At 36.4% G+C, this 25,964-nt stretch overlaps 2 protein-coding genes across 2 annotated transcripts; one reads left to right on the top strand and one right to left on the bottom strand.

Moving 5' to 3' along the window:
• Positions 1 to 7,762: 7,762 nt before the first annotated feature.
• On the top strand, positions 7,763 to 16,761 carry LOC103932322. Its single transcript, XM_018643750.2, has 9 exons — positions 7,763 to 8,106; positions 10,641 to 10,819; positions 10,960 to 11,165; positions 11,490 to 11,597; positions 11,691 to 14,230; positions 14,489 to 14,561; positions 14,699 to 14,858; positions 15,713 to 15,782; positions 16,040 to 16,761. Exons 1-7 carry the CDS (start codon positions 7,763 to 7,765, stop codon positions 14,852 to 14,854), a joined length of 3,606 nt encoding a protein of 1,201 aa, XP_018499266.2. The 3' UTR covers positions 14,855 to 14,858; positions 15,713 to 15,782; positions 16,040 to 16,761.
• Positions 16,762 to 17,587: 826 nt separating this feature from the next.
• Positions 17,588 to 25,341, bottom strand: LOC103932318 (DNA-binding protein SMUBP-2-like). The gene is given in 16 exon segments (XM_009341881.3): positions 17,588 to 17,964; positions 18,086 to 18,220; positions 18,360 to 18,504; positions 19,165 to 19,268; positions 19,417 to 19,488; positions 19,490 to 19,630; positions 20,006 to 20,263; positions 20,593 to 20,646; positions 21,297 to 21,369; positions 22,508 to 22,695; positions 23,367 to 23,531; positions 23,846 to 23,929; positions 24,039 to 24,128; positions 24,323 to 24,391; positions 24,934 to 25,038; positions 25,181 to 25,341. Coding segments are annotated over 16 exon segments (1,950 nt in total). The 5' UTR covers positions 25,271 to 25,341; the 3' UTR covers positions 17,588 to 17,787.
• Between the last annotated feature and the right edge of the window lie 623 nt (positions 25,342 to 25,964).

Genomic DNA, 25,964 nt, shown 5'->3' with positions numbered 1-25,964 from the left:
ACCCAATGTTTACATATGTTAATTTTACCTGCGATTTTAGATGATGCGAAACAATCGCCCATCTTGAACTGCAAATTTAATTTTACTGTAATTTTAGGTGGTACTGTATAATTGCCCACCCATCATTAATTTTATTTCTTGAGCAAAAAAAGATATTTTCTAAAGTCATATGGGGCTTAGAGAAGTTTTTATAAAAATTGAAAAAAAAAATTGATGGCTTATTGTCCAATAAAACATGAGTCATTTGATCTTTTTTAATTTATTGAATTTGATTGTTAAAAATTAAAAAGTGTGCGTAAAAAATAAAAATAAACTCGTGGATAAGACATCTTGAAACGTCCGCTGGTTTTACAACCCCACCGACCAATAAAAATTGAAAAACCTTTTTCTTTTTTGAGAAACCTTTTTGGAAAACCATAAAATAATAAACAAGCAGCCCCAAGTTTAGAGTCCAAAACCACTTATCAAAATTGAAAAGGACAGAGACGAGTTAGAAAGTTTCAATATTCTGTCTCTCTTTGAAAAGTCGCTCTCTCTCTCTCTCTCTCCCCCACGAAAACAAAAACCAAATCGCGTTTGTTTCACCAGAAATTCAGACCCCCAGAGTCCTTGTAATCTTTGTCTAGGTTTCTTGTTTTTTCCGAAATCGAAACAATTCTCTGGACCTTTTGATTCGTCCGAAATTAATTAAGCTGAAATGCTGCAGCTGCTATTCGCGGTGGCATTCTCGGCGGTGCCTCTGACGCTTTACGTGCCGCCGATCCGAAGCCTGAACCTGTTCGTGGAGACCGTCGAAGACCTCCTCCACCAGACCACCGTGTACACCCGCAGTCTCTACCCGCGTCTCCGCCTCGGCTTCTCTCGCCTCCTCAGCTCCCTACTCCGCTTCACCAGGTAGACCTTCCGTACACACGCTCTCCCAATTTGCCAGGAAGTCTTCAAGGTTCAAACCCCATTCGATTACTCACCATACCCGATCCACCCACAACAACCCCAGATTTTTTTTTTTTTTTAATTTTTGAAGAATTTTCTTTAATTTTGAGAGCTGTGATGTTTTAATTTGTTGAGGTGGTGTTGTTAATTATATGATAATTGGGTTGGTAGAGGTTGAATTTTTATTTAGTTATTCTTTTGGGGTTGATTAATCTTCCATTTTCCAAGTGATTCAGGTTTATGTTGAACTTGTACATCATTTACATAATCTGTTCCATTATTATTGCAAAATTAACCCATGATTAATAAATTAACTGGGTTTTCATTGAGCTCAAATTATTGCAAATCTCTCTCTTTATTTGTGTTGGTATCGTTGAGTTCTTGTGGTAGTTGAGCTATAATTTTAGTTATATGCATGGACTTGGATCATATAGTTATCACGAATTATTTATCATTTGTAACGGGTTTATAAATCGGTTAAAAATATTCACTCTTACAAGTAATGTTTCGAATGGTATTCTTCTTCATTAGAGTGTGAGAGATTCGTTCAATTCTTGCAAAAGGTAAATTTGAATCATATTATTATTGCAAGTTCTTCATGAGATTTAACTCACTTCTTTATCTCTTAATGTAAATAATATCGTTTGTACAACTAATATTTCGAGTCCGATTTTCTTTCTTTATTAATCGGAAGTCGGAATAGAAGAGCACTTATCTTAGACTTACTACTTAAATATTTTCAGTACAGCAGGTGTCTGCTCACACTTGACTACTTTGCGTTTGCTCTAGACACAATAATTGGTACACCAGGGGTGCGTCATCCCGGCCCTCTCGTATTAGGGAAAGGTCCTTGCAACTCTAACAACCACATGGATACCGTCTCACGATATTCTAAACCCTGCTCACATACTGCTTAATGTGCGAACAGCCCAAAAAATAAAATAAAATTGTCATTCCATTAGTTCGACTACTAAATTAATTAAATAATTTGGCTCCATAAAAAATTGATTAATGTGTCACTTTTGTTTTCTTTGATCAGAGTATTTTTAATTTTGTGTGTAATTGAATGATTGGGTGCTTTCATGGCTGAGAGCTTGACAGTTGACTGCATGTCTGGATCTTCTTGTGCTCGTTGCACCTGGTATTTTGAATTTTCTAGTTTAGGAATTTCTACCCCTTTCTTTTGGATAAGGAGGACAAGTGGATTTTACATGTATTGGATCACAACAAATCTCAATTAATTTTCTATGAAAAGAATATTTAGTGAATGGATAATGTGCTGAAATTTAACATGCTATCTACTAGAATAATAGATTCACTCTACATCTTGACATAGTTGCAAGTAATTCTCTCATGTCAAAGCTTCAAAAAGACAGGGTCAATGGTCCAACATCAATATTATGCCCAACTTAATCATATGTGAGACCAACAATTCTCTTCATTTACTAATTTATATTTATTTTAGGGGCATAAAACCAAATAGAAATATAGGGAGTAGTCCAACTACTTATAAGCATGTGCAAGGTCCTTCATTTCCCTGATGTGGGATTGATACTCTCAACACACCCCCTCACATGTGATGAATTTTCAAGCACGTGGACAACACAAATTAGGTGACATGGAGCACGTGTGGCCATTGGACTTCACACACGGGACAACTTAATCTCATACCATGAAGAAAGTTGCGATTCCACCATAAAACCAATGAATTTGTACAAACTGTATAGCTAAATAACACACCCTGACCGAAATCGAGGCGTTCTAGCCGTCGCGTGAGAGTGACGTAGCCAAGAGTGCAAAAGAAGTAAATAAGAATGTGAACAAGTAAAAACCAAATTAAAACTTATTTTAGCTAGAATTAAGTAAGTATGCGGAAGTGGTCAAACCCAACTACAAACATTCAAAGCATAGATTACATAAAGGTGCAGTCGAATTAATTAAGTACTAAATATACAACTAAAGATAAAATATCCCTACATTATTTGATGGAATGTCAGAACCGTCGATTAGTCCCTGTGTGCCACCAAAAGAGAACGGCTATCTAGGACCTGGATGAGTGAAAAACAAAAAGGTGAGGAGGCAAAAACAAAACTTTAGAAAACACGTTACTCTTTTCTGAAAGTAATAACCCCTCACTGTAAAACCCATATAGTTTCCAGAAAATAATACTACATAAGTATGAAAAAGAATGCCTGAGTGTAGTGAAAATGGAAGCATGCCATGCCACGATATCTCAACAATAATAAGCGTAAGCCAGGTGTGAAATCAGTCTAACTAGCATATCAGTTGGAGTCACCTAATGTGACCTGTACGACTGGACCTATTGTTCATCAGTCTATGCTAGCACACGAGTCGGAGTCACCTAGTGTGACCTGTACGACAGGCTAAGTGTAAATATGTAAGCTTTTAGTGCTACAATCACGTGATGGCTAGCGATAAATCACAGGTCACCTACGAGTTGAAACTACCTAATGTAGTCAATACAACAGGCTAGCACCTACTTGGATCTAAGGCGAGCGTGCGGTGCGAGAGGTGAACATACACGTGAAGGTTGTACCCTGGCCCATGGCAGGAGTACTAACATCGGGGTGCAGCAATGATGAGCTCTAAATGAATATATGCATGCTCATATAATGCAACCATTTTAATCACATAATAACTCACCCTTACCTACCTGCGCCTCCGTAGGATCATTTGACATAATCACAAATTCCATCATAATGCAATATTTAAATATAACACATTTAAATCATGGCATGCTATGCATAATCAATTTAAAACATTTCTGGAAACCATAATATATATATATATATATGTATATAAACAAATGCCCATTCACTGATATGTCGAAGGATCGTAGCCCCTTAGCCTTGCTTGTCCGTGCTCGTCCTCGAGGTAAGTCTCCCCTATATGTGAAATAACTATTTTTAGTTAATTAATAATTAGCACATACGCAAGAATCTAAGAATAACGTCTCATAGTTTGCTCAAACGGAAGGTTTGAATATACGAAAATGTTCTACTCGAAGTCACAGACCTGCACATGAAAACCACTTGCTGGATAGAGGTCGGACGTGCCCTCACGCGCCGTCCAAGCCAAGACCATATGCGCAGGCACGTGCACGGCATGCGCGACGGAAACCCTAACGGATGTTAGGAATATTCCGTCAGGATCGGCGGAATACTCCATTAAATATTAACGGTCTTACCTAACGCCGTTAGAATATTCTATCAACTTTGACGAAATATACCTTGTCTTCTCTAATGAGCTTCATCGTCTGGTTTGCCGGATTCTGGGAAATTTTTCAAACCTTAATATCTAGCTCATTTCTCAACCAAAATCCATGAAATTTATATGGATTTGAAGCTCTTGAGGAGTAAAACAAGTTCGTACCTATTAAGAATCCAAAATTGAACTGAAAATGGTCTGAAAATCCCTCAAAAGTTCTAGCCAAAACTGAAACTCCTAGAACTTGAGTGATCCGAAGTCCACTCCTTCCCAAACTTAGTCTAGGGTCCCTATGAAGTTGAGTAGATGTTCCCTCATGTCCTAAAACTTTGTAATCTCGCCAAGATCACAACGATACCAACTCAACTGAGTCGGAGCTTCCGAGTTGGCAAGTTAAAACTCATCCATTCGACGATCGAATGGTACGACTGGGTTCGTGAGGTCGAGAGGAGTGTGATGGTGGTGATTTCCAACTTGATCTGTGAAGATTTGGTGTGCGTTCAAGGGTGATGGTGTCTCGGGTGCAAGAAGGAAGAAGAAGAAGGTGCGAGAATGAAAGAGAGAGAATACCTGATTGGGCGAAGGAGAGAGATATAATTTGATTGGGCTAGGGAAAATAGGAACTAAAATAATTGGTGAATAAGTTTAGGTACGGGTCAAACTTTCAAAAGAAAAGAGACGATAAAATAATTTAAAATTGCATATATACATCCATGTCACCTAGTTAACCAGACATAATCGTCACTTACACACTCGGGGAGAAATTATATAGAAAATAGGGACGGGTCGTCACACTAAATCTATGATCTTCAGAGAATGTTCACCGATGTTGGTCCACCCCTAATGCAAATGGACTGGTAACTAAAGTGGTTAAGAACATTTACCCTTGCACTCAAGGTTCTATCTTCAAGTCCCTCTCCAATCTCCCCAATATCACTCATATAGAAAAAAGAACCTAATTTAATGCTCATTCAAGAGCATAACATCCAATTTTCTCAAAATTGGATCATCACATCATGTACTAATATGTGCGAGTAGGGGATTGCCTTGGTCGATAGGTTCTTCCTCTTCAACGTACTATGTTCTAGTTCAAACTTTCACTCTCCTGTTACTGTATCTCCAAGAACTAATATTGTACATAATAACAATCATGTGCTAATGTATTGATCCATCACTTAAAGATTTTTGTTCACGTATAAAGGTTGTATGGAGGTCTGTGAAAACTTTAGACCTACTAGCCTGCTAGTAATACATTCCACATATTTGTATTTGGGGTGGTGCTATCCACACATCTATTTTTACCTTTTACACACCTCTCTCAATTTTCAGTCATTGGAACCAATGAATTGAAAATATCAATGGATAAAAATTAACAAGGATGTGTGAAAGGTAAAAAGGAGTGTGTGAATCACTACCCACTCGGTACATTCATGCATTTACATCATTCATTGTATCCAACTCTATGGATTCACCTATAAAACTTCTATATATACTCTCCTGTATTAAAAAATCTATATTTTATTATATTAATATTTTTCCATAAAAGAAAAACATTATCTTTTGATAAAAAAATAAGAAAAGGCAAAACCATAGGGGTTAATCAGTTAATTTAAGCCATTTATTACTACGTTTTAGTGATATTCTTCTTTACTTGTTAGTGAGAGGTCTCAAGCTTGATTCTCGCCAAATGCGAGTTTAAACTACATTATTGCTAGCTCATTGTGAGGTTAAGTCCGTCCCTTCTCATTAGTGTAGACAATATCATTTGTTAAAAGAAAAATTGTTAATTTAAAATTTTGTGGATTAACAAAGAATAATTAGTGGAAGAAGAGGAAAGGCTAAAAGGGTTCCTAGGACAACAACATGAATATCGACAACAAAAAAGGAACAAAAAATCTTTAGTTTATTATTTGCAACAAATTTCAATTTGAAACCTAGGAACAAAACAAACACAAACATGTCATTCACCAAGGAAGAAAATCTATTAAAATGAAATTGGATTCAAAGAAAATATAAACCTATAAATTGCAATGTGGGAACGTTAAAACACACATGTTCTATTGTACTATTGCTCTGAAATGTCATGCTGACTTTTTTTTAGGGTTGAAAAGAAATATGGAACAAACATATAATGAGCGTTTATCCAAGTATCCAATAAGTTTCTTACAATTTAGTGAAAATTTGAAATGTAAATGAAAATTATCTATTTTATGTCTAAATGATAGTTGCAACCTATGCGGTTTAGGTTGGTGCCTAGGTTGGTTTATGCGGGCTAGGTGGATGCCTACGTGGATCTAGGTACTCTTTCTTATTTTTCTTAAAAACACCTAGGGATTAATCGTGACGGTGTCCAGCTACCTAGCATCTAGGCTTGGACGTTTAGAACACTAGTTTTTTCTTGTTCCCTTCGGTAAAAGCTCACGAAAAATCCTCTTTCACGTATAATACTATGAATCACAAGTCTTGGGTTTGATTTGAAGTCACTTTGGTAGATGTTCTGGTCGCATTTCGAGTTTTAAGGATCAAAGTTTAAGTAATAATATGTTCCACAATTCCAGTTATGAATAAGTTGTAAAACATTGAACCTTGATATATTCCAGACGACAATTAGGTGTTTTCCAGATAAAACGTATTCAAAACATACCATAAAAGAAGAAAACAAAAATAATATTTACTGAGTATGGGCGCTATAAAAAGATGGCTCAAGGCCAGAAGCTGCACCTTCAACCTTTTCAAACCCGATATGCAATTGAATCCATAGAGATTTCTTCATAGATTTCAATCCAGATTTCAGATATTACTTCTTGCCGAAAGCACTTATAAGGTTTGTCTTAGTACCAATTTGTAGATAAAATTAGTCAATTGCATGTACTTCTCATTCTTGAATATGTTATTGACATGTGCACCTATCTTTATTTTATTATATTTTATTTAAATTGATATTGAAGTTAATTAGACTGGTGATTCTCTTTGTTTTGCAACACCATATCATGGATGAGTAGGAATTTCTACTCAAAATTCTTTGTGTTTGAATCACATAGTTCTGTGTTGATGATAAGAATCGTTCATATTATGAATCACTCTGTAAAGATCATTTTTACAAAAAAGAATGAATTAAAACTAAGGTCGTATAGTCAATCTATTGTGAAAAAATACATATACGGTTCATAATGTTTTTACCAATTTTGTTCATCTGCTTTATACAGTTCAATGATTAAACGAGATTAAACGATCTTAGTTTTAATTGATTTTTTACAGTGACAATATTTAATAAGTGATTTATAATATAAACAATTCTAATTATAAGCACGAAGTTTTATGATATAAATCATCAACTAACAATTTGAAGTATGAACTCCTACTCATCCTTTAAGTAATCAAGTATTATCTTATTCAATACTCGATCTGTGCAAGTTCAAGGACCAATTTTTACAAATATTTAATTCAAGGACCAAAGCTTCAGTTAGACCGAAATTCAATGACCATTGCTTTAATTTTCTATTTCAAATATTTGGCGCTCTCTCCTCTTTATTTCCATCTGGTTTTGATTTTTGTTTTATTTTGGAAAAAAAAAAAAAAAAAAAAACTCTTCGTAGCAGCAATGGCAAAGAACGGCGAAGACATCGATCTGGAGGCTCAGAACAAGGACATTGCTGAGCAAATTGGAGGTCCCAATGCCAAAACAAAACATCAAGTAACATGTTTGTACGAAATTCCCGACCCACTTCCTCCTTTGATGGAACTGTATGACTTTGGTAAGAAGAAAGTGAGTTCTACTGGTCGGCCTGAGACCGAGAAACAGGGTAAAAGGAAATGCTATGAAGAACATGGTTGCTGTGAGCTTCCTGCTCCAGCGTTGAAGAAAAGAGGAAAAGAAGTAACGAATGACGATGCCGGTGGCCTAGCAGATATTGTTGAACCACTCCCGGAAAATCTTGATCAACTGTGGGAGGACCATTGGACTCTGGAGAATTTCTTTGATAATGTGCCTGAATTTTAAGTTCTAGCTTAGACACAGTTTTTTTTTTTTTTAAGTTCTAGCTTTAAACAAACTAGTCCGAACTATTGAAGAAAAATAGTTATTAAGTGGACAAACTAAAATAAATTTAACTGCCGTTGAGCGGTTTGGGCTTGAGACCAATGTTGTTTTATTTTTATTCTTGCCCCGTTATCCAAAGTTATATCATATGTTTTCAGTGTTTTACTTTTAAGAACTTACATTTATACACTTTAAATCTAACAACATGTGAATGAAACAACAATTCTATACTTCAAAACTAAGACATTCTAACAATTACAAGGTGGTTCAGTGGTTCGAGACGAATGTCAGACTTGTATTTCGCACGACATGTTCTAGGTTGATTCCTAACACGGTTGAATCACTCGATGATGGTCAGAGATAGGTTGAAATGCTTCTGTGATTCTTTCCGACCCTGAAAAATTGGACTTGAACTGTCATGACGAAGCCACCAGCTGGTCCTCTTTTAAATAAAAAAGATTGAGAGACTCTAATAAAGTACTTTCTATAATCTTACAAGGATAAATATAAAACCTAACAATTTTAGCAATTTGAAAGACATGTAAAGTCAAAATTGCATCTAGTTTTTAAACACAATTGAAAATTCAATCAAAGTTAACAACTCACAATGTAATGTTATTAAAGGTTACTATTCAATTCTGAAAAATTCAAATCAAAATTCTGGGAATCTCTAAATGTCTTCCAATTTCCATTTTAATTTTTTTTTTTAAATATGCAGATTCAAAATTTTTGAGTTCGGATTTAAACTTTTACAATCGAAAAAACACTAGTCCAACTTGCACCCTAGTTGCCTTGAACGGCTCGTGATGTTTTTGGCCACACGAGTGGTGGTGTTCGTTCTAAAATATTTGCTACATTGAACTTGGCATTGTCGTTACCTTCCTTGAACTTTTTCACATAATGATTTTTTTCCTCAAACTTTTATATTTTTCAAAACATGGATAGCCAATGAGGAGCTTATTGCGAAAATTTGGAATTTTACATGTCACTAAAATATAAAATTTGTTTAGCCACTTAGTATTACGATATAATAGTATTTCTTTTTATTTATAAGTGAGAGGTCTTAGGTTCGATTCACACAAGCAAATTTGAATCTCATTATTGCTAGCTCATTGTGAGGTTAAGCTTACTCTCTCATCCTAAATATAGATAATATCATTTGTTGAAAAAATATAAAATTTGTTTATAAAAACTTCTAGCTTGGTTGGGCAAGAATACATCATCCTACTGATGGACTTCAGAATTTCGAGTTCTCAAATTTCAAATTCTTCTTGTCCAATATTGCTTTATAAAAAACAAATTTTTTGTTCATATGGGTAAGAGAAAATGAGATGGAGTTTAGAATGACAAGTTGGCAACTCTAGTGTAGAATTAGAAGGTTCTTTTGGAATGGATTTGTGTGTCCAGAGCTCGCCAATTGAAAGATTCGGAACATTTAAGAGAGAGAGAGAGAGGAAGGGATTCAAGTTGTTTAAGTTTTTTATTTTTGTGAAGTGAGTCAGTGAGATGAGCTAATATGACATATGATTGAAACTAAAAAAATGATAAGGAGACTCTTTCAAAAATGGGACTCTTTATGAATTCTCTGACACCGCTTTTTTTTACACAATGTTTTATAATGTTGGTGTGAGAATTGTACCAAAAACATGATGTGGCAGGGTCCATAGAGAATCATACTTTTGAGAGGGTCTTGTTAGCATTTCTTTTGAAACTAAGTGGTTTGAATATGCAAGTAAGTGACCATTTACTACAGTAATGAAAAAAAAAGAAAAGGTGTTATGCCCTTATATAATGACGTGGGTTCAAATTTTGTCGATAACTAATCTAACATTTAGCTTATTAACGTTGTTGTTCTAATATTAAAAAAAAAAAAAAAGGGCAGATTGTCTACCCTCCTGTTTGGGTGCCTTTCCATCCCTTCCAATTTTGTGCGGTCACGGTTAAGCCACTTCAACATTTTATATTAATTTTTTTTTATAGAGATAACAAGACAAAACAATAAGAATATAAAATGTTGATGTAGTTTAACCATAACTGTACAAATAAGAGAGAATAAGAAGAGCACCCAAACAACATAGAAGACAATCTGCCTCCAAAAAATAACAATCTGCCTCCAAAAAATAAAAAAGTGATCTGAATCTCTTGACACAGACCGGTTTTTTCTCAACCGAGCTTTTACATAGGAGTGGGCATCACTTGAACAATTTTTTCAAAAGGTAATTAAAATTTTATATTATATTTTGTATTATATTTTTATATCATGTTTTTCTATTATATTTTTATATCATCTTAGATGGCATTTAATGCGAACAATCACATTATTTAAATTAATCAATAACATGCTCTTCACGTCAAATGCTACATAAAATGATATGAAAATATGGTGTTTTTTTATGGTATAAAAACATGGTCATTACTCTTTCAATATCTGAATATCCAGCAAAAAAACTGTTCCTTCTGAAGCAAAAAGCTCCCGTCTTTGGTTTCTGAACCTTTTCTTCTACAGCAGCGTAGGGTTTCCCATGGACGGCATGAACGACCATGAGAGAGCCATTGCTTGGCTTTGGGCCATTGAAGCCCTCGCAAGCTTCAAACAAGTTGACGCATCGCTTTTACACGGTATTCACAAACCTATTCTTACTTCAATGTTTGAATTTTTCCTTTAATTTTTTTTTTCCAATCAATCTGTGTGAGTGAGTAGATTGAAGAAGATTAGGGTTTTTTCATGGCGTTTTGGTACTTTTTGGTGGCCTTTTCAGATTTGATTGCGTTGGCTCCACCATTGCCTGATGATATGGGGAATAATGCAAAGGAAAGGGTTGCTTTGAAATCTTTGGAGAGTTTGTTCAAGTTCGATTCTTGTAATGTGACGAGTGGTGATGTTCCTTCTTCTGCCCAGTGTTCGAAAATCGGCTTTAATTTGTCGGAAACTTGTCAAAATGTTCTCAAACGCATTGTAAATGAGGTGAAGTTCCCAACTTTTTGGCTTTAATGTGTAGGTAATTTGGATGAGTATCCAAAATTGGTAGCTTTTGTGGCAACCCATATTCTTTCAGTATTTGTACCCTTTACGGGATTGAGTCCGTTTTTGTTCACCCCTAACCCTGGTGTAGCCTTATCCCCCTTTAACATTGTGGCACGATCTAGAATGCGGTAATGCTACACCAGAGTTTGGCGGGTGAGCAAAAATGAACTCTCTAAGATTTTTGGTAGTGGCTATAGTTGAACTCAACTCTCTTAAGATTTTTGGTAGTGGCTATGTTAAGCATACGAATATTTCTTTTGTCAGACGCCAGAATCTGATTTGAGAACGGGTGGACCGGGGCTGTTGAAATGGGATATTCAACCCTTTATTATGCATAAAAGAGCTTCTTTGCCCAAATGTGCATTGAAACAGGTAAGCCTTTGGCTTTTCTTTGCATATTTTGCCCTTCAATCGATTTTTCTGTATTGTTTAGAAATGAATTTGTGGAATTCTTTTTATGAACAGCTGAAAGATTCGATTCTTGATGGCACACATCTACATGCAGACGTCTTGAGAAAAAAAGGCGGTTTAACACTTAGAAATGATGGAAATAGAGTTCTTTTGAGAGATAGTAATCCCAGGCTCAATGAGAGTGGCTCTAATGCTCAAAACATGGGAGTCAAGGGAATTGCAGATCCTCTGATTATTGAGCATGAGAATAAACTATTGGAAGAACCGAGTAATGCAAATCTATTTCCTTCCAAAAGGCATAGGATTTCTTCAGATGCTGAAAACATGGAAGATGACAACCGTAGTAGCGCGAATGATTCTGATGACTGGAATATAAAATCCAAGAAGATGAAGCGGGATGCCTCTTACGTTTCAGAGTCTACAGAACAGAACCAAATTCCTTTACATGGAAAAAAACAGTTGGAAGATTTGTCTGAGAGGGAAAACTGTGACTTGGCTGAAAATCAGATGGGAATGATGGAGGAAGGCGCGGTCTTAGAGGATTGTATTGATATTTATACTTCCTCAAAGAGATGTGGACAAAGCAGCGGCGATGCAATCCTTAAGAGTCAGTCAGAAAATCATCTTAATGCCACTTCAATGCCTCAAGATAAATTTATGGATGAAGCCCATCAAAATTTACGTATTGATCAAGCCAAAGATGATGGGGGGATTCATCCTGAACCAATAACATCAAGTGTTGCTCCTCCAGATGGAACTCAACAAAAAGTTTCTGCTAAAGTAGCAACTTGTAACAATGAGCATGAAAGTCATATTAAAGCATCACCTCCTGTTTCTACCGAGGGACCCCAAAACAAGAGCATCTCTGAAAGCGGCAATGGCTTGGTTATGGAGAATCTGGCAGATGAAAACCATAATTGTGTAATTGGTTGTGATGATTGCTGTGTAATTACCAGGAAGATGAAGTGGGATCCCTCATATGTTTTATGGTCTATAGAGAAGAACCAAATTCCTCTACATGTAAGAGAACTGTTGGAAGATTCATCTGAAAGAGATGTTCCACTTCCGGAGAGAGAAAGGTGTGACTTGGCAGAAAATCAGATGGGAACGATGGACAAAGGCAAGGTCATAGAGGATGGTCATGATGATCATACTACCTCAAAGAGGTGCGGACAAAGCACTGACCCTGCAGTCAATAAAATTCAGACAGAAAATCCTTGTAATGCTGGTTCATTGCCTCAAGACACATTTCTGGATGAAGTCCCTAAATATACATATAATGATGAAGCGGAAGATGATGGTGGGCTTCATCCTGAACAAAGAGCATCTTTTGTTGCTGCTCCAGATGAAACCCTGCATAAGATTTCTGCTGAGGTATTCAATCGTAACAGTGAGCATGATTTTCATGTTGAAGTATCACTTCCTGCATCCACAGATGAATCCCAACAGAAAAGCATGGCTAATGAAGGTAAAGGCGATGAACATTGTCCTGAACCAAGAACTTTAGGTGTAGCTTCACTTGATGAAACCCAGAATGATTCTAACAGTGAGTGTGATTCTCATGTTAAAGTGGCACATCCTGCATCTGACGAGGAGTCCCAGCAGAAGAGTATTGCTAATGAAGCGAGAGAGCTCTTGGACTGGCTATGTCATTATGAATCAGAGACCATGACTGATGGTGTTGAATTTCATGATGAGAAGATTGATGCTGTCATGAAGAAGCATGCTTTGTTGAGCTCTCAATCCACATCCAGTCAATACTCCGAGACAACCAAAAATGTTTGTAAGAAGCCTAATGAAGGCGGTCTGTTGATCTGTGATACCAGTAATTGCCCTGTTGTGGTTCATGAAAACTGGCTGCGTTCCTCAGACATTTTATATGAGAAGGATAACTTTAAATGCCCCTTCTGTTCGTATTCTCTTGCTCTTACTGAATACCTTGATTCTAAGAAAAGAGCCTCAATGTTGAAGAAAGACCTAGATGCATTTATTCATACTCTGGAACATCAACCAAAAGAAAGCCTCGGAAGCGGGCACAACAAAGAGAATATCTGCATGAGAAAATTTCATGAGGATCTGAATGCGAAAACTAAAAATCATCAGAATGGGCATTTGGGAAAGAGTGTAGAACCCCTTGGAAAGCAATGTGAAGAACGTGCAAATGAAGTCAAGGACCCTCAACTACAGAATATTATAGGCACCGAGCAACAAGTAGCACCTTCTGGATCTTGTATTCCTAACAATTCAGAGTGTAGAGATGAAAGTGTAACTCTAGTTGGTATAAACCTGGATGTATCAACTGGTGAAAAAATATGGAAAGAAAAGGTGATCCAGAAGTGCATAGCCGTGGTAGGGCTTGATGGATGTCAGAACCAAGTACCAACTAAAGGTGATACTTTGTCCGTTAAAAATACAGTAAGCCTCCTTGTTGACCAAAGACAAGCTGTAGTATCTGAGAAAGGAGGTCTGCAGCAGCACATTAATTATGCACCAAGGAAACAAGGCCATGCACTTAATGTTGATTCCGAGCAAGCTGGTGCTCAAAAGTCTAGCACTTCCAATTACAACACAAGACTCCGGAAGAAAATTCCCTAGTAAGTTATTGGCTTATAAAGTGTTTTCATTTCTATTTTCTTTATAGTGTCTACTTTCATGCCTTATTGAAATGTAAAGTGTCTACATGCTCAATAATGTCTGAATAAAGTCAGTATTTATGTTACCGTGATCTTTAATTGCAGTCCTGTATTTTCCCCAATATACCCATATACTTACCTGTTGATTAGAAAGCAGTGATTTGAGAATTTGATTGCAGTAGTTGTGAAGTGAGAATAATCCTTTTTTGTGTCTTGTAGCACATCCCCGCCCATCTCTCAGTTAAGGCGGGTAAAAGTTCCGTGGAGCATTGAGGAGGAAGAAATGCTTAAGGTTCCTGGGTTTCTATCTAATTTACCTTTAGAAAATTATGTTGGGTTCCATTTTAAATTGATTACCTGACTGTAGTTAATTAATTGCATGTATGTTGCTTCAAAATATTTGATTATAACTCTTTTATATGACTGCAGAAGGGAGTTCAAACCTTTTCAAGAATTGATGAAAGAACTCTTCCATGGAAGCAAATATTGGAGTTTGGTGGTTCTGTGTTTTTGCATAGTCGTACGCCAGGGGACCTTAAGGACAAATGGAGGAACATATGCAGAAGGCGTCCAAAGTCGAATTGAAATGGTCAGTTACATATAAGGATATGCTCTCTTATTTTGGTCCACCTCTGAAATTTCATTTGTCATGGTGCCAATTTCCATAAGAAACCATTAATACTGAACTATACTGGGAAACTTTTGAACGAGGCAATGACTGCTTCTTGCAGTTTACAGTTCAAACTTGAATTTCTTGTTTTTCATTTTCATCTTTATATCCCTCAAATTCATTTCCAAATGGTGTGATGCTAAATTTCTACTTGATATTGATATCAGAGACCTCATTCCTTAATCAATCTTAAAATCTATTACTTATAACTGAATAAAAAACTGATTTCAAATATCCATTGATCCATGCTGCCCTCCAGAATCTTTCCTTTCCAACACATGATCTAGGAATTTCAGATCACTAGTTGTATTGAAATCAACCTTAAAAACTAGCCCTCCTTTTTAAACGGTTACTCTCTTTCATCACTTCATTTGCAGTCATCATATTTTATCTCAGATGTTACCCTTTGGGATAACTTCAACGTTCTCTTGCGTTCGATCTAACCCCTGTATTGCTATGAATCCCTGATATAGCCTTTGTCCTAAAAATATGATTGCTGAATAGCATGTCAGCCATCTTTCCCCAGCCCTTCAAATCCCCCACCACCTTGGCGAGTTTACATAAAATTTCTGGGCACAACTCCTGTGTCTGGATTCTGAAATAATGACGATGAATGTGGCCCTATATATTTCTCAGACCAAACTCTTGTATTTCCCTTAAAAATTTCAGTTGATTGTCGCGATGACTTTCACAATTTTACTTTTTACTCTTTTTCAGTTCCACATAGAAGCATATTTGTAACTACATAATCTGAAATGCCTTCTATTTTACAGATGATGAATTTGATGGATGAAGGAAGGGAAAAAGTCGCAGTTGTGGTGGACGACATGATTGACACAGCTGGTTAGTTTTAATGCTCTAATGCTTTCCATAAAAGATAACATATATAGAACTTATGAAAACATTATATGAACACGGCAAGGAGCCATTCCTCCTGACAAGCTGATACATATACTGAAGTGACTGATTCAAACATAACATTTCCTTCCCCCTTGTTTGTGATGTTATCATGTATGATTAATGGAACAAATCATATTTAGTTGTTGACCGAAATCATGTTTTAAAGAAAATCAAGGGAAATGAAAATTGTGTTCTTTCAGGATCCAATTTGAAGAAATCAGCATGCTCTTAAGGAGCCGAACCCAGTCTTTGGACCATTTTGGCCAGGGAACTTGGTCAGTCCGTAGCAAGATTGGGCAATGATTGGAGAAACTGTACTAACCACGTCCATCTCAGGTTGAAATTGCAAAAGGTTGATCAAAATTTGTTCTGGTCACAAATTAAGATATACAACTGCATAACTTAACGGCAAATGTGGTTACCAGAATCATACGTTAACTGATCTGTTCTAATTTCAATCACGAGGGACCATGTTTTTGAACTAAACTATGGAATTAAATTTTTTGAAGAGATGAGAAACCTCAGGTTCATTGACAGGACCATCTAATAGCTTATTTTATATCTGTTTCCAGATCTTTAAGTTACATTTTCTACTGTTAGTTGTGAGTTCAACTTGTTACTTGTCTTGGCAGTTTTGCAGCAGGTAGCTCTGTGTTTTGGTATTTTGTGCTTACTCCGAGTTTGACGGATGACGGAGATTATTTTTGTCATGCCAAAGGGAATATAGGCGGATTTGAGGAAGTAGGAGTTAGTCATTGCCAGCCCTTGATGTTATTTATGCTGTGCTGATATGCTTTTTTGGGGATGTTAATCTGTTAATAGAACTGCATGCAACAAGCCACAAGACTGTCTTGTTGCCATAATTCTTAGAAAATGAGGAAAAATGCTACTGACCTATTTAATCGAACTTTCTTGTTCTATCTTTTTGGTTGTCCTTATTATGCAATGTTGCACGATGATCTGAACCGTATACTTTCTAGTTTTCCCTACCAATATCAGCTCCACAAAAAATGATTTGTAAAATGTTAAACTGTTGGATTAGTGTTGTTAAAATTTCAGTGTTTACATAATAACAACGCGCAGCCGAGCGTTCATGTCATTCATCTTCCTGTGATTCAAAACCTGAGGCTCACATCATGAGTGACAAACCCAAAACACAAAATGTTCCAGAGAAGGAGAAAGATGTCGAGTTTCTTCTGAAAACCAGCAGAAGACCACCAGGAGAAGCCACGGTTGATCTCAATGAGTTTCATCAGCAGCTGGGGGTACTGGAAAAGGAGAGACAATCAGAGGCAACTGAGAAAACAGAAACTTTCATAGCTCCGGAATCTTCGATCAGAGAAGTTCATGATGAATTCGGACCCTTTGCTGACAAGAATATCAATTGAGATGCGTTGATTGAGATGCATAGGATTTCAAACCAAGGACCTTGTTTACCAGATGGAAGAGTAGGACCTGCTTTTGCGGGAGTTCGTTAGAGAACGGCAATTAGTAGTCACTTAACATAATTAGCATGTTATGTTATTAGACTGTCGATCTGATAATCCTCTCCATCCATAACTCTTCAGTCACATTTCTGATCATGAATTGAGAAGATTAGTCCATTGCCCTAGTAGTTGCAGAGACAGCACCGGAGGTGCGATTTCCCTTGGTATGAATCAAGTATCGTTATGCTTACAGAGTTCATCAAACAAATTTCCAACATATCGCATAACATAACATTAGATAATTGAAGAAGGAAAAGTGCATTAAACAAAATTTCAATTGGTATCAATACCATTAAGAATTATAAATTGTGTTTAATAGGTGTAACTTGTAAGTTGTCCTCTGCTTCAAAAGCAGTGCACGATCTTAGGGGAACTACATCCCCAAGGTATGGTATCGATCACTAAACACAGCCAGTTTGTAGATGCTTGTGGGGGCAGAGAAGCCGATTTTACAATTTTGGTCATTCATTGCTATACTCTGAGGCACTTAGATACTCAGCATGCTCCTCAAAATACTCTATCAATCGCTTCAAGAATGCATCACTAGTCACCGTGTCTGTGTCGCATACAAGACAGCATTGCCTTCTTGCACGTGTTACAGCCACGTTCATTCGCCTGTGGTCCTTCAGAAACCCTACCTGAATTTTTGAAAATGCTCAAAATTTAATGTCTTGTATTATAGAATATTTGGTAATTGAGATGTCTACCGTCGAAATTTGAAAAAATGCATTAAGAATGGTACCAGGGATACACGAATACCTCTTTTTTTGAATTTGACCGAACCATTGAAATAATGATGGCTTCCTTTTCCCGGCCCTGGAAGCCGTCAACTGTTGAGATTTCCAAATCCTTTAGCTTGTCGTCATTGCTTCTCAACATCCTGAGTACGACAACCTGCAATACTAGGTCTGATATAAGTAAGAGAACAAACAAAAATCGATGCCATTGCTATTAGCATTTTCATGGAATGCTTGATTTTTATCTAGAAGCTATTGCTTACAAGAACACAGGAAAAAGAAAGAAACTTAAGTACCTGTGCAGCATAAGGAGTGATAATTCCAATATCAGAAGCCTGAACACCGCTTTGAACAAGTCTCTTGGCATGGGCAATAGCAACATCGGCTTCCCCCTCATTCAAAGTGCTTTCTTCTTCATCCTTCTTTTCTTCCATGTCACACCTGACACCGATCAGCATGAACAGGCACAACAATTATACAAAAAGGAGTTTCTTTTATTAAAAGAACTAGGAAGGCTGTTAAGACAATGTGGTATAATATCTACTCATTTCTCACAACCTTCAAAATGTCTCTACGAGTAGCAATCCTACACTAACCTAAGAAAATTAATGGCACTTCATGTCGTGATTACCGTGCTACTATGAATGATGGTTTTCCAAATGACATGATAAAATGTCACACCTCACAACACTATGTAGAATTGGCATTAATTTCGAATAAGTGATTGTTCCATAAAGCATCCATATCAAGCATTTTCATATGAATTTGGCATGAAATAACCAAATAAATGGCAAAATAACCATCTCAACATAAAGCATATCGCTCATGTTGTATGTGCGCAGTGTCATTTCAGTATTAGGAACAAAACACCAAAAACAAGAACTGGTACCCCTCGGTTTTACTTTACAGTTTCTAATACCAACCTGCTGGTATTCCTACTGTTTAACATTTCACTCAAGTGCACAATGGCATTCCAAGCCAAATTTCAAGAGGATATTGGTGATTTACTGCATATGATTCTAAATCTCCTCCAAGAAAGACAAAGTATTCTCAAAACAAACACGCTGAATGTTGGGTATATGGCTAGTATACACAGCATACCCAGCTGTGTCTATTAGAAGAAGGGTCGGTTCTGTAGAAGAGGTCGTCTTTACATCCTCCAGGTCCAAAAGCATATGCCCAGCAACACTTGAATGGGCTTTAATCTGTAATGAGATTAAACCACAAAATAATTTAACACAATCAAATGTAATGACTTTAATTTAATTTTCATTTAACATAATAAAAATTCTAACAGTCAATTGATGATATAGTTCTACTTGGTAAGCCAGCATCCTGGCATGCTCTGAGCACCTTACTGTTGTAAAGCTCCTTTGATGACCAATCCATGATCCGCTCGTGCATGCGGTACTGGACAGTGGACAGTGAGCATAGACATGACTTCATTTCCATATATGTCTGCAAGGCGTTCAAAGAGGGTCCTTCCTAGACCTTTCTTCTCAGCTTCAGCACTCTGAATGGTAGGAGGAAGCTGAAGATGGTCGCCTGCAAGTATACATCTTGAACCCTAAAACAATGAACTCAGATACTTTAAAGTGAATTTTGGAACAAGCTGTACATGTATTAATTGCTTACAATGTAACTTTTTGGCTTTGGCTTTTGATTAATTTAAAATTACTAAGGACCTTTTCTTTTCTTGCAGTCATACAATAAACAGTGTACTTTTCCATGGAGCGCATCTGTAACTTCAATATTTTACTTTTTCTTCCTTTGAATTTTAGTTTCCTCAAGTATCCAAATTTCTGAAAGAACACCCATAACATTCTTTGAAGATCACCAACCAGCATGCATTACTATGTGAATGCATATGTGCATTTATGGAAATACATACGCATATTGCTGTGCACATGTTCAAGTATATACCTTTGTATTAGAGCATTACCTTTAGTAAAGCCATCCAGCATGCTATCTCAAGTGCCTGAGCAGCTTCATCAATAATCACCAAATCAAATGAAGTATTGTCGAGCTTGCGAGAAGATGCCCCAGTCAAAGTTGTCAAAATCACATCTGCATTTTTTATTACATCTGTTACAGCTAGCTGCTGCCTTTTACGCTCTTCCCTAGAAAGAGTCCTAAGCTCCTTCTGGATTTCCCTCCTAGTGTTCTTATCTTTGGTCCTTAAGAGCTTCCCATTTAATGCCTGGAAAAATGCAATGTGCAAGTTCCTTTGATTAAGCCATGCAATGGTCAGTGAGACTTCAGTCTTCACCATATTAACCTCTATAATTAAGTCCTACTAAATAACTCCGAGTGTTGAAGGAGGGGCCGGGAATGGATATGATTAGGAAAGATTAAGTTTTGATCCCTTCTGATGGAACCAAACGAAATAGTACTACTGAATAAATGAATACTAACAAGTTAGTTTAGTAAAACATCTCTATCAACAAAAAATGAAATGCAACTTTTATTTGAAATTGCATATATGCATAGATATCAAGTTCAAGGTTCAATTTTACTCTGCATAACTACCTTCATTTCCTTCCGAATGTCATTTGCCAGAGAACTGTTATCCCCTCGCAAGACCTGGCAGAAAGAACAATACATCGTCTATGGTAAGGACAACATTTCAAACAAATATAGGCAAGTATGATAAAGGGAGTGTCTATAGAGTGTGTTCTTTTTTTATATATTATCATGACATTTTCTAAAGTTTGTTGTAACCCTGAATTTATCTTTTTATTTTATTTAATTTAGACAAACTAATGGTTTCTGATTTGGTTTATTTTCCAAGGTTGATCTTTTAAGGAGTGATTAATAATTTGATGTCATGGATCATTAAACCACATTGTTGGGTAATCCTAATCCCCACATGTGATCTTTTCTTTTCTTATAAAAAAGGCATCCTATTTAAAAGTTTTGCCCTATATGCACCATAATATAAAAAAATTAATGCATCTACTTAGAAATACACATCCATGCTAACACTCTGTAATAATAGAAGCAGAAAAGAAAGCACTTGCAACTGAGGATGGCAGTAGAGTTATATTTTACATATATATATATATATATATATGTGTGTGTGTGTGTGTGTGTGTGTACACATTTATACATATTAGAGAAGAAGCAAAGAAAGACAAGTATCCATGGCTTGCTCAAACGAAGTCAAATCTTCCTTTATAATAGAGAAAGAACTAATTTTCTTTTCGTTTTACGAATTTGAAGAATTCACATACCTGTGCATCCAGTGCACTGTCCAGCACTTGAGGTAGTAAACGTGCAGGATGCCCCACTCTCACTAACTTTACTCTGAATAAAGAAACAGCAATAAGTAATGAAGTGGTAAGCATGCAGGATGCCTCAAACCCACTAACTACTATCTACTTGATGAAACAAAAATCAGTAGATATCACAACGACCAACTTAAATTAACAACAGATTTCATAAGTTAAACCGATGATCTCAGCACAATGGGGTGCAACAGACAGGATGATTATTATTATCAGTTGAAAATATAAAATTATTGTGTTTAGTTAATTACTAATATGGTAACAATACGAGCTAAATATTTGGGTCATAAATCAACTAAGTCATTGGTCAACAAGCTAGTCCTGAATAGCTAACTGAAAATGTCTACTGAAGAAAGATTTTCGTAATTGACATATGGTATTCAAATAAAGGTGCCTCCATTGGAACCCAACTCTTATACAAGTACACCCATTTTTACATCTTGACCCATCTCTTTTAAAAAAAGAGTATAAAAACTAGGTGACTCAAAACATTCCCAAACAACCGCACCCAATTCACTCAACTCCATCAAACCCAACCACTGAACCCAACAAGGAAGCATCTCCACAGAGGTCCATGTGTAGATCTCTAAAGTCCTCGAATTTTTTGTATATTCAGTTAAAATTGGGATAAAATATGGGGTCAAAACTTGAAACTTTGGAATCACAGTAGGACATTCTACGAACAGGTGATATGAAATGGTCTGCAACCTTAGAAATAGAATGACAGCAGAACTAGTGAAAGAAAAATAAACAAATATAAGAAGAAAGGAGAGGGAAACTAGTGGAAGTATTACAGGAAACTTATATTCAAATTTTTCGTATTTTTGGTTAAAATTTGAATAAAAGATGGGGTTAAAATTTGGAATCACAGTAGGACATACTACGAACGGGTGACATGAAATGCATATATCAACATCAAAATCGGTTCTTTATGTACTCATAAGATTTGAAGTTTTGGTGTATGCTCTGCAACCTTAGCAATAGGTGACAGCAGAACTAGTGAAAGAAAAATAAACATATATAAGAAGAAAGGAGAGGGAGACCAGCGAAGGGATTACATAAAGCTTAAATTCAGGACCTTGATATTTCTTTGCTATAGTTAAAACTAAATTTTAAATTAAAAGCTGAAATCCTCAAATATAAAGGCAGTGAAATACTTGTGGCGTGCAAGTCGCTCAACAATGTTGTCAACAGCAATATTTGAAGCAGCACAAGCAAGAATCTTTGATCCACGTTTAACTTCTTGCAAGATAATTTCCACCACAGTTGTAGTCTTTCCCGTGCCAGGAGGTCCATGCAGCAAAAATACATTCTTTGATGACAGGGCCTTTGAAATGGCATCTTTCTATGGAGCAAAGAAAAGAGAAAAATTAAAATACAAAAAGAAATGCAGAAGGTGCTTTAGATACTGAGAAATGAAACATGGATAAACCTTGAAATACTGTATGCATGAAAAGCAAACTTGGATTAAGATGCTCATCAAAATAAAGAGGCACAGATACACAAAACAACAACAATAGGCATGGTCCTATATCGGTCAACTAATATTCAGTACTCAAGGAAGAAATAACTTATCAGCTAATATTTGCTTAATCTCACTAAGGAGATCTAAAGGTGGAATTATTTGAACAAATAATAGCAGTTTTTTTCATAAGAATTTTATGTAATTCAAACCCTAATTGTTAATAATACACAAGAAATTGATATAAAATAGAAGAGGCTATGATATCCTCAGGACCTCTACGGAGCAATTATGTGATCCTGTACGTGATGACATTATGTGCAGTGTGCACACATGTATACAGTGATAAAAATATGCATGCATTTACATAGTCTATGTTTGTGTTTGTTGAATGCATGTTTGTGTGTGTCATTCACTGAAGCCGCTGATTCAGAAGAACACCATTAATAGAATGTGTGATATTAACTCAAAATGACACATTTTGAGTGGACCGTTATGATTCAGAAGAAAGGGGAAAAAACACAGAAAATGTTCAAAATATTAGGCTTAAGGACCTGAGAATGATCAAGGTTTTTGTTAAATGAGGTGAATGTGACATCCTTCTTGAACACTGTTGGTGTCCTCTCTCCAAATAAGACAGGAATTAAATCAGATGCGGGGCCCTTCTGCACACCTTTGCTCAATTGTATCAAGGCATCCTTCATCCTCTGATATGTCACCTGAAACAAGCAGTTAATATTTTCAGCATTTTTTCCAATGACTATTAATCTGGCAGGGAATGAGAAATAGAAGATCAGTAATGCCTACACAGACGATCGATTACTAAAAACTTTGATTGTTTCCTCATTGAGAGCAATATTATGGTAGAAACCAAATTTTAAATAACATTCCATGTCGATGATCAATATGATTTCAGGTAGGAAAGCTTTAAGAATCATATCACCATACTAACTAAACTGTAGCCTCTAAAGCAATGTGATAATTGAGGAAATTTGAGGAAATAAATCGAAGACTTAAGATTTGAATTTCATACCTCATTTCCCAGTTTCTCCAACCGTAGAGGACTATTTAAACCATCTTCAGGAACATCATCAAAAGCAACAATGATTGATGAGTCCTGTTTAAAAAGCGCCAGCAAACCACCATCACAAGTAAGCTCAAGAGCATGATCCTCAACAACTAAAAATATAATGACCAAAAATGCAAGCATCCCTGCATAGAATTACCTTTAACTGATAAACTACACCTTGTCCAAGAGCAGGGGCCCCCAGATCAGCCTTATTTTGTTTTAGAACAACCACATCATGGGTGCTAAACTGCAAATTAAAAGAAGAGAAAATAATTGGACAAACTTTGGATAGTATGGTATAATTTGTAGCTGGGATATCCTTCAATATGTTCGTTAAAATAACCACATCTAGCCTTGAAGCAATTTTCCAACTCAGTAAGAAGAGCAAACATGGCAATAAAACTCATTGAGGGCGTAGAAGCGGGAATATGGATTTCTCACCTTGTGGGGAGGAAGCACATCTGCTTTGGTGGATTGAAACTCAAGAAGACTCTTCCCCATGAGTCCTGTCTATTCTCAAAACCAAAGATATAAATAGTTATTAGAACATTTTTATTGTTCAATGCTACACATGCCAAATACAAAAACTGTTGGCTTCGACAGACTGCATTCCTTCGTAGAAAAAAAGTTTCACCGAAAGAATTCCTATCGTTACTGAAAATATCATCCGTGTACGTTTTTCTAATTATGTTTTGACAAATGCTGCAACTAACATGATCACTAGAGAAGAATCTTTAAGTAAACATTTCTCTTCAAAGAAAACTAAAGCTCTATTTGTTTAGACAAGACAGCTTCAAATTCTCTGGCAGTTAAAGCAAACCCTTATACAACCCTTATGTTGCATTGAAGCCAAAAGCAGAAGAAAATCAAGCAAAACATATTCTACAAAGCATTTTCCTAAAAAATTATTCTGTCAAAACAAACTGAACCTAAGCATTTCTTTCTCTCCTCTCTTTTCGGGTCGCCTCTGATTTTCCAAGCAATCGAATAAAGCTCGAAAGCATTAAACAGGAATCCATAGAAAAGTGGAAAGCAAATGCAACACTTGGTACCTGAGCATCAACACATTTCAAATTGAGAATGGTGGAGCCCTTCTTCTGAGCAGTGTCCAAGTTTCTGGAAGACCCAGTTATGATGGAGGCAGATATCTCAGCTTCCTGATTTCCAAATTAGGTTAGTTCCATAGAAGTCCATTTCTTTGCGGCATATTAACTGTCAATTGGAGTGCATAGAAACAAAAGCAGGAACAAAACTTAATGATTGATTGGTTAGAGAGAGAGAGAGAGAGAGAGAGAGAACCTTTTCGAGGTCGATAAGAGGGGCGGTGGTGGAGATGAACTGTTGGAGAGTGAGAGCCGGCGATTTCTGCTTCGTCTTCCCTCCCTCCATTGTCACACCTATGGCTGTTGCTGCTGCTGCTCTGCTTCTGGTGATTTAATAGATGAGAGAAAGGGTCTTAAGTCAGTGAGATAGGCACTTTTAACGAAAAGTTCGTTATTGTTGATTTTAACGGAAAATCATTTTTTTTACATTAAAAAGTTAATTCGGTATTATTTGTTTTACGTTTTATTTTACTATTATCGTTAAAACTTAAAATTTTAAAACTATTTTCATTAGTTTTCTTATTTTTTATTTTCCCATTTTCAACATTCTCTTGACCGAATTTCTTTTGGATAACTCACCAACTTCCTCTCTGTTTTCTTCTAATTGATCAGTGTCGTTTTTTATATTTACCTATGCATATCAATATCGTCTAATAAGACCTGCTATGGGGGCCTATTCATTTTTATTTACGCCAAAGTCGCTACGACTTTGGCGAACCAACTTCGAAGTCCAAAACCAAGGCCTGGACGATCATTTCATCTCTCTTCAACCTGTCCAAGGGCTTGAGCATGAGTCTCTCTACTACATAGACGATCAGAGCTCAAGAATATCTCGTCTACTTAAATGCGTACATACACATCATTCAACATATTGAAATAACTACTGCAATCATGTGAACCGCCTCAATATACAATTGAAGGTTAAGGCCAAATAACCAGTCCACCCTTGCTTTGGCTCAGCGATACGATCCAGTTTGCTC

Source organism: the organism of the source record quoted next, unplaced genomic scaffold (genome assembly GCF_019419815.1).
Source record: "Pyrus x bretschneideri cultivar Hongxiangsu unplaced genomic scaffold, Pyrus_bretschneideri_v1 Contig9, whole genome shotgun sequence".
Lineage (NCBI taxonomy): Eukaryota > Viridiplantae > Streptophyta > Magnoliopsida > Rosales > Rosaceae > Pyrus > Pyrus x bretschneideri.
This window is presented reverse-complemented; position numbering and strand designations above follow the sequence as displayed.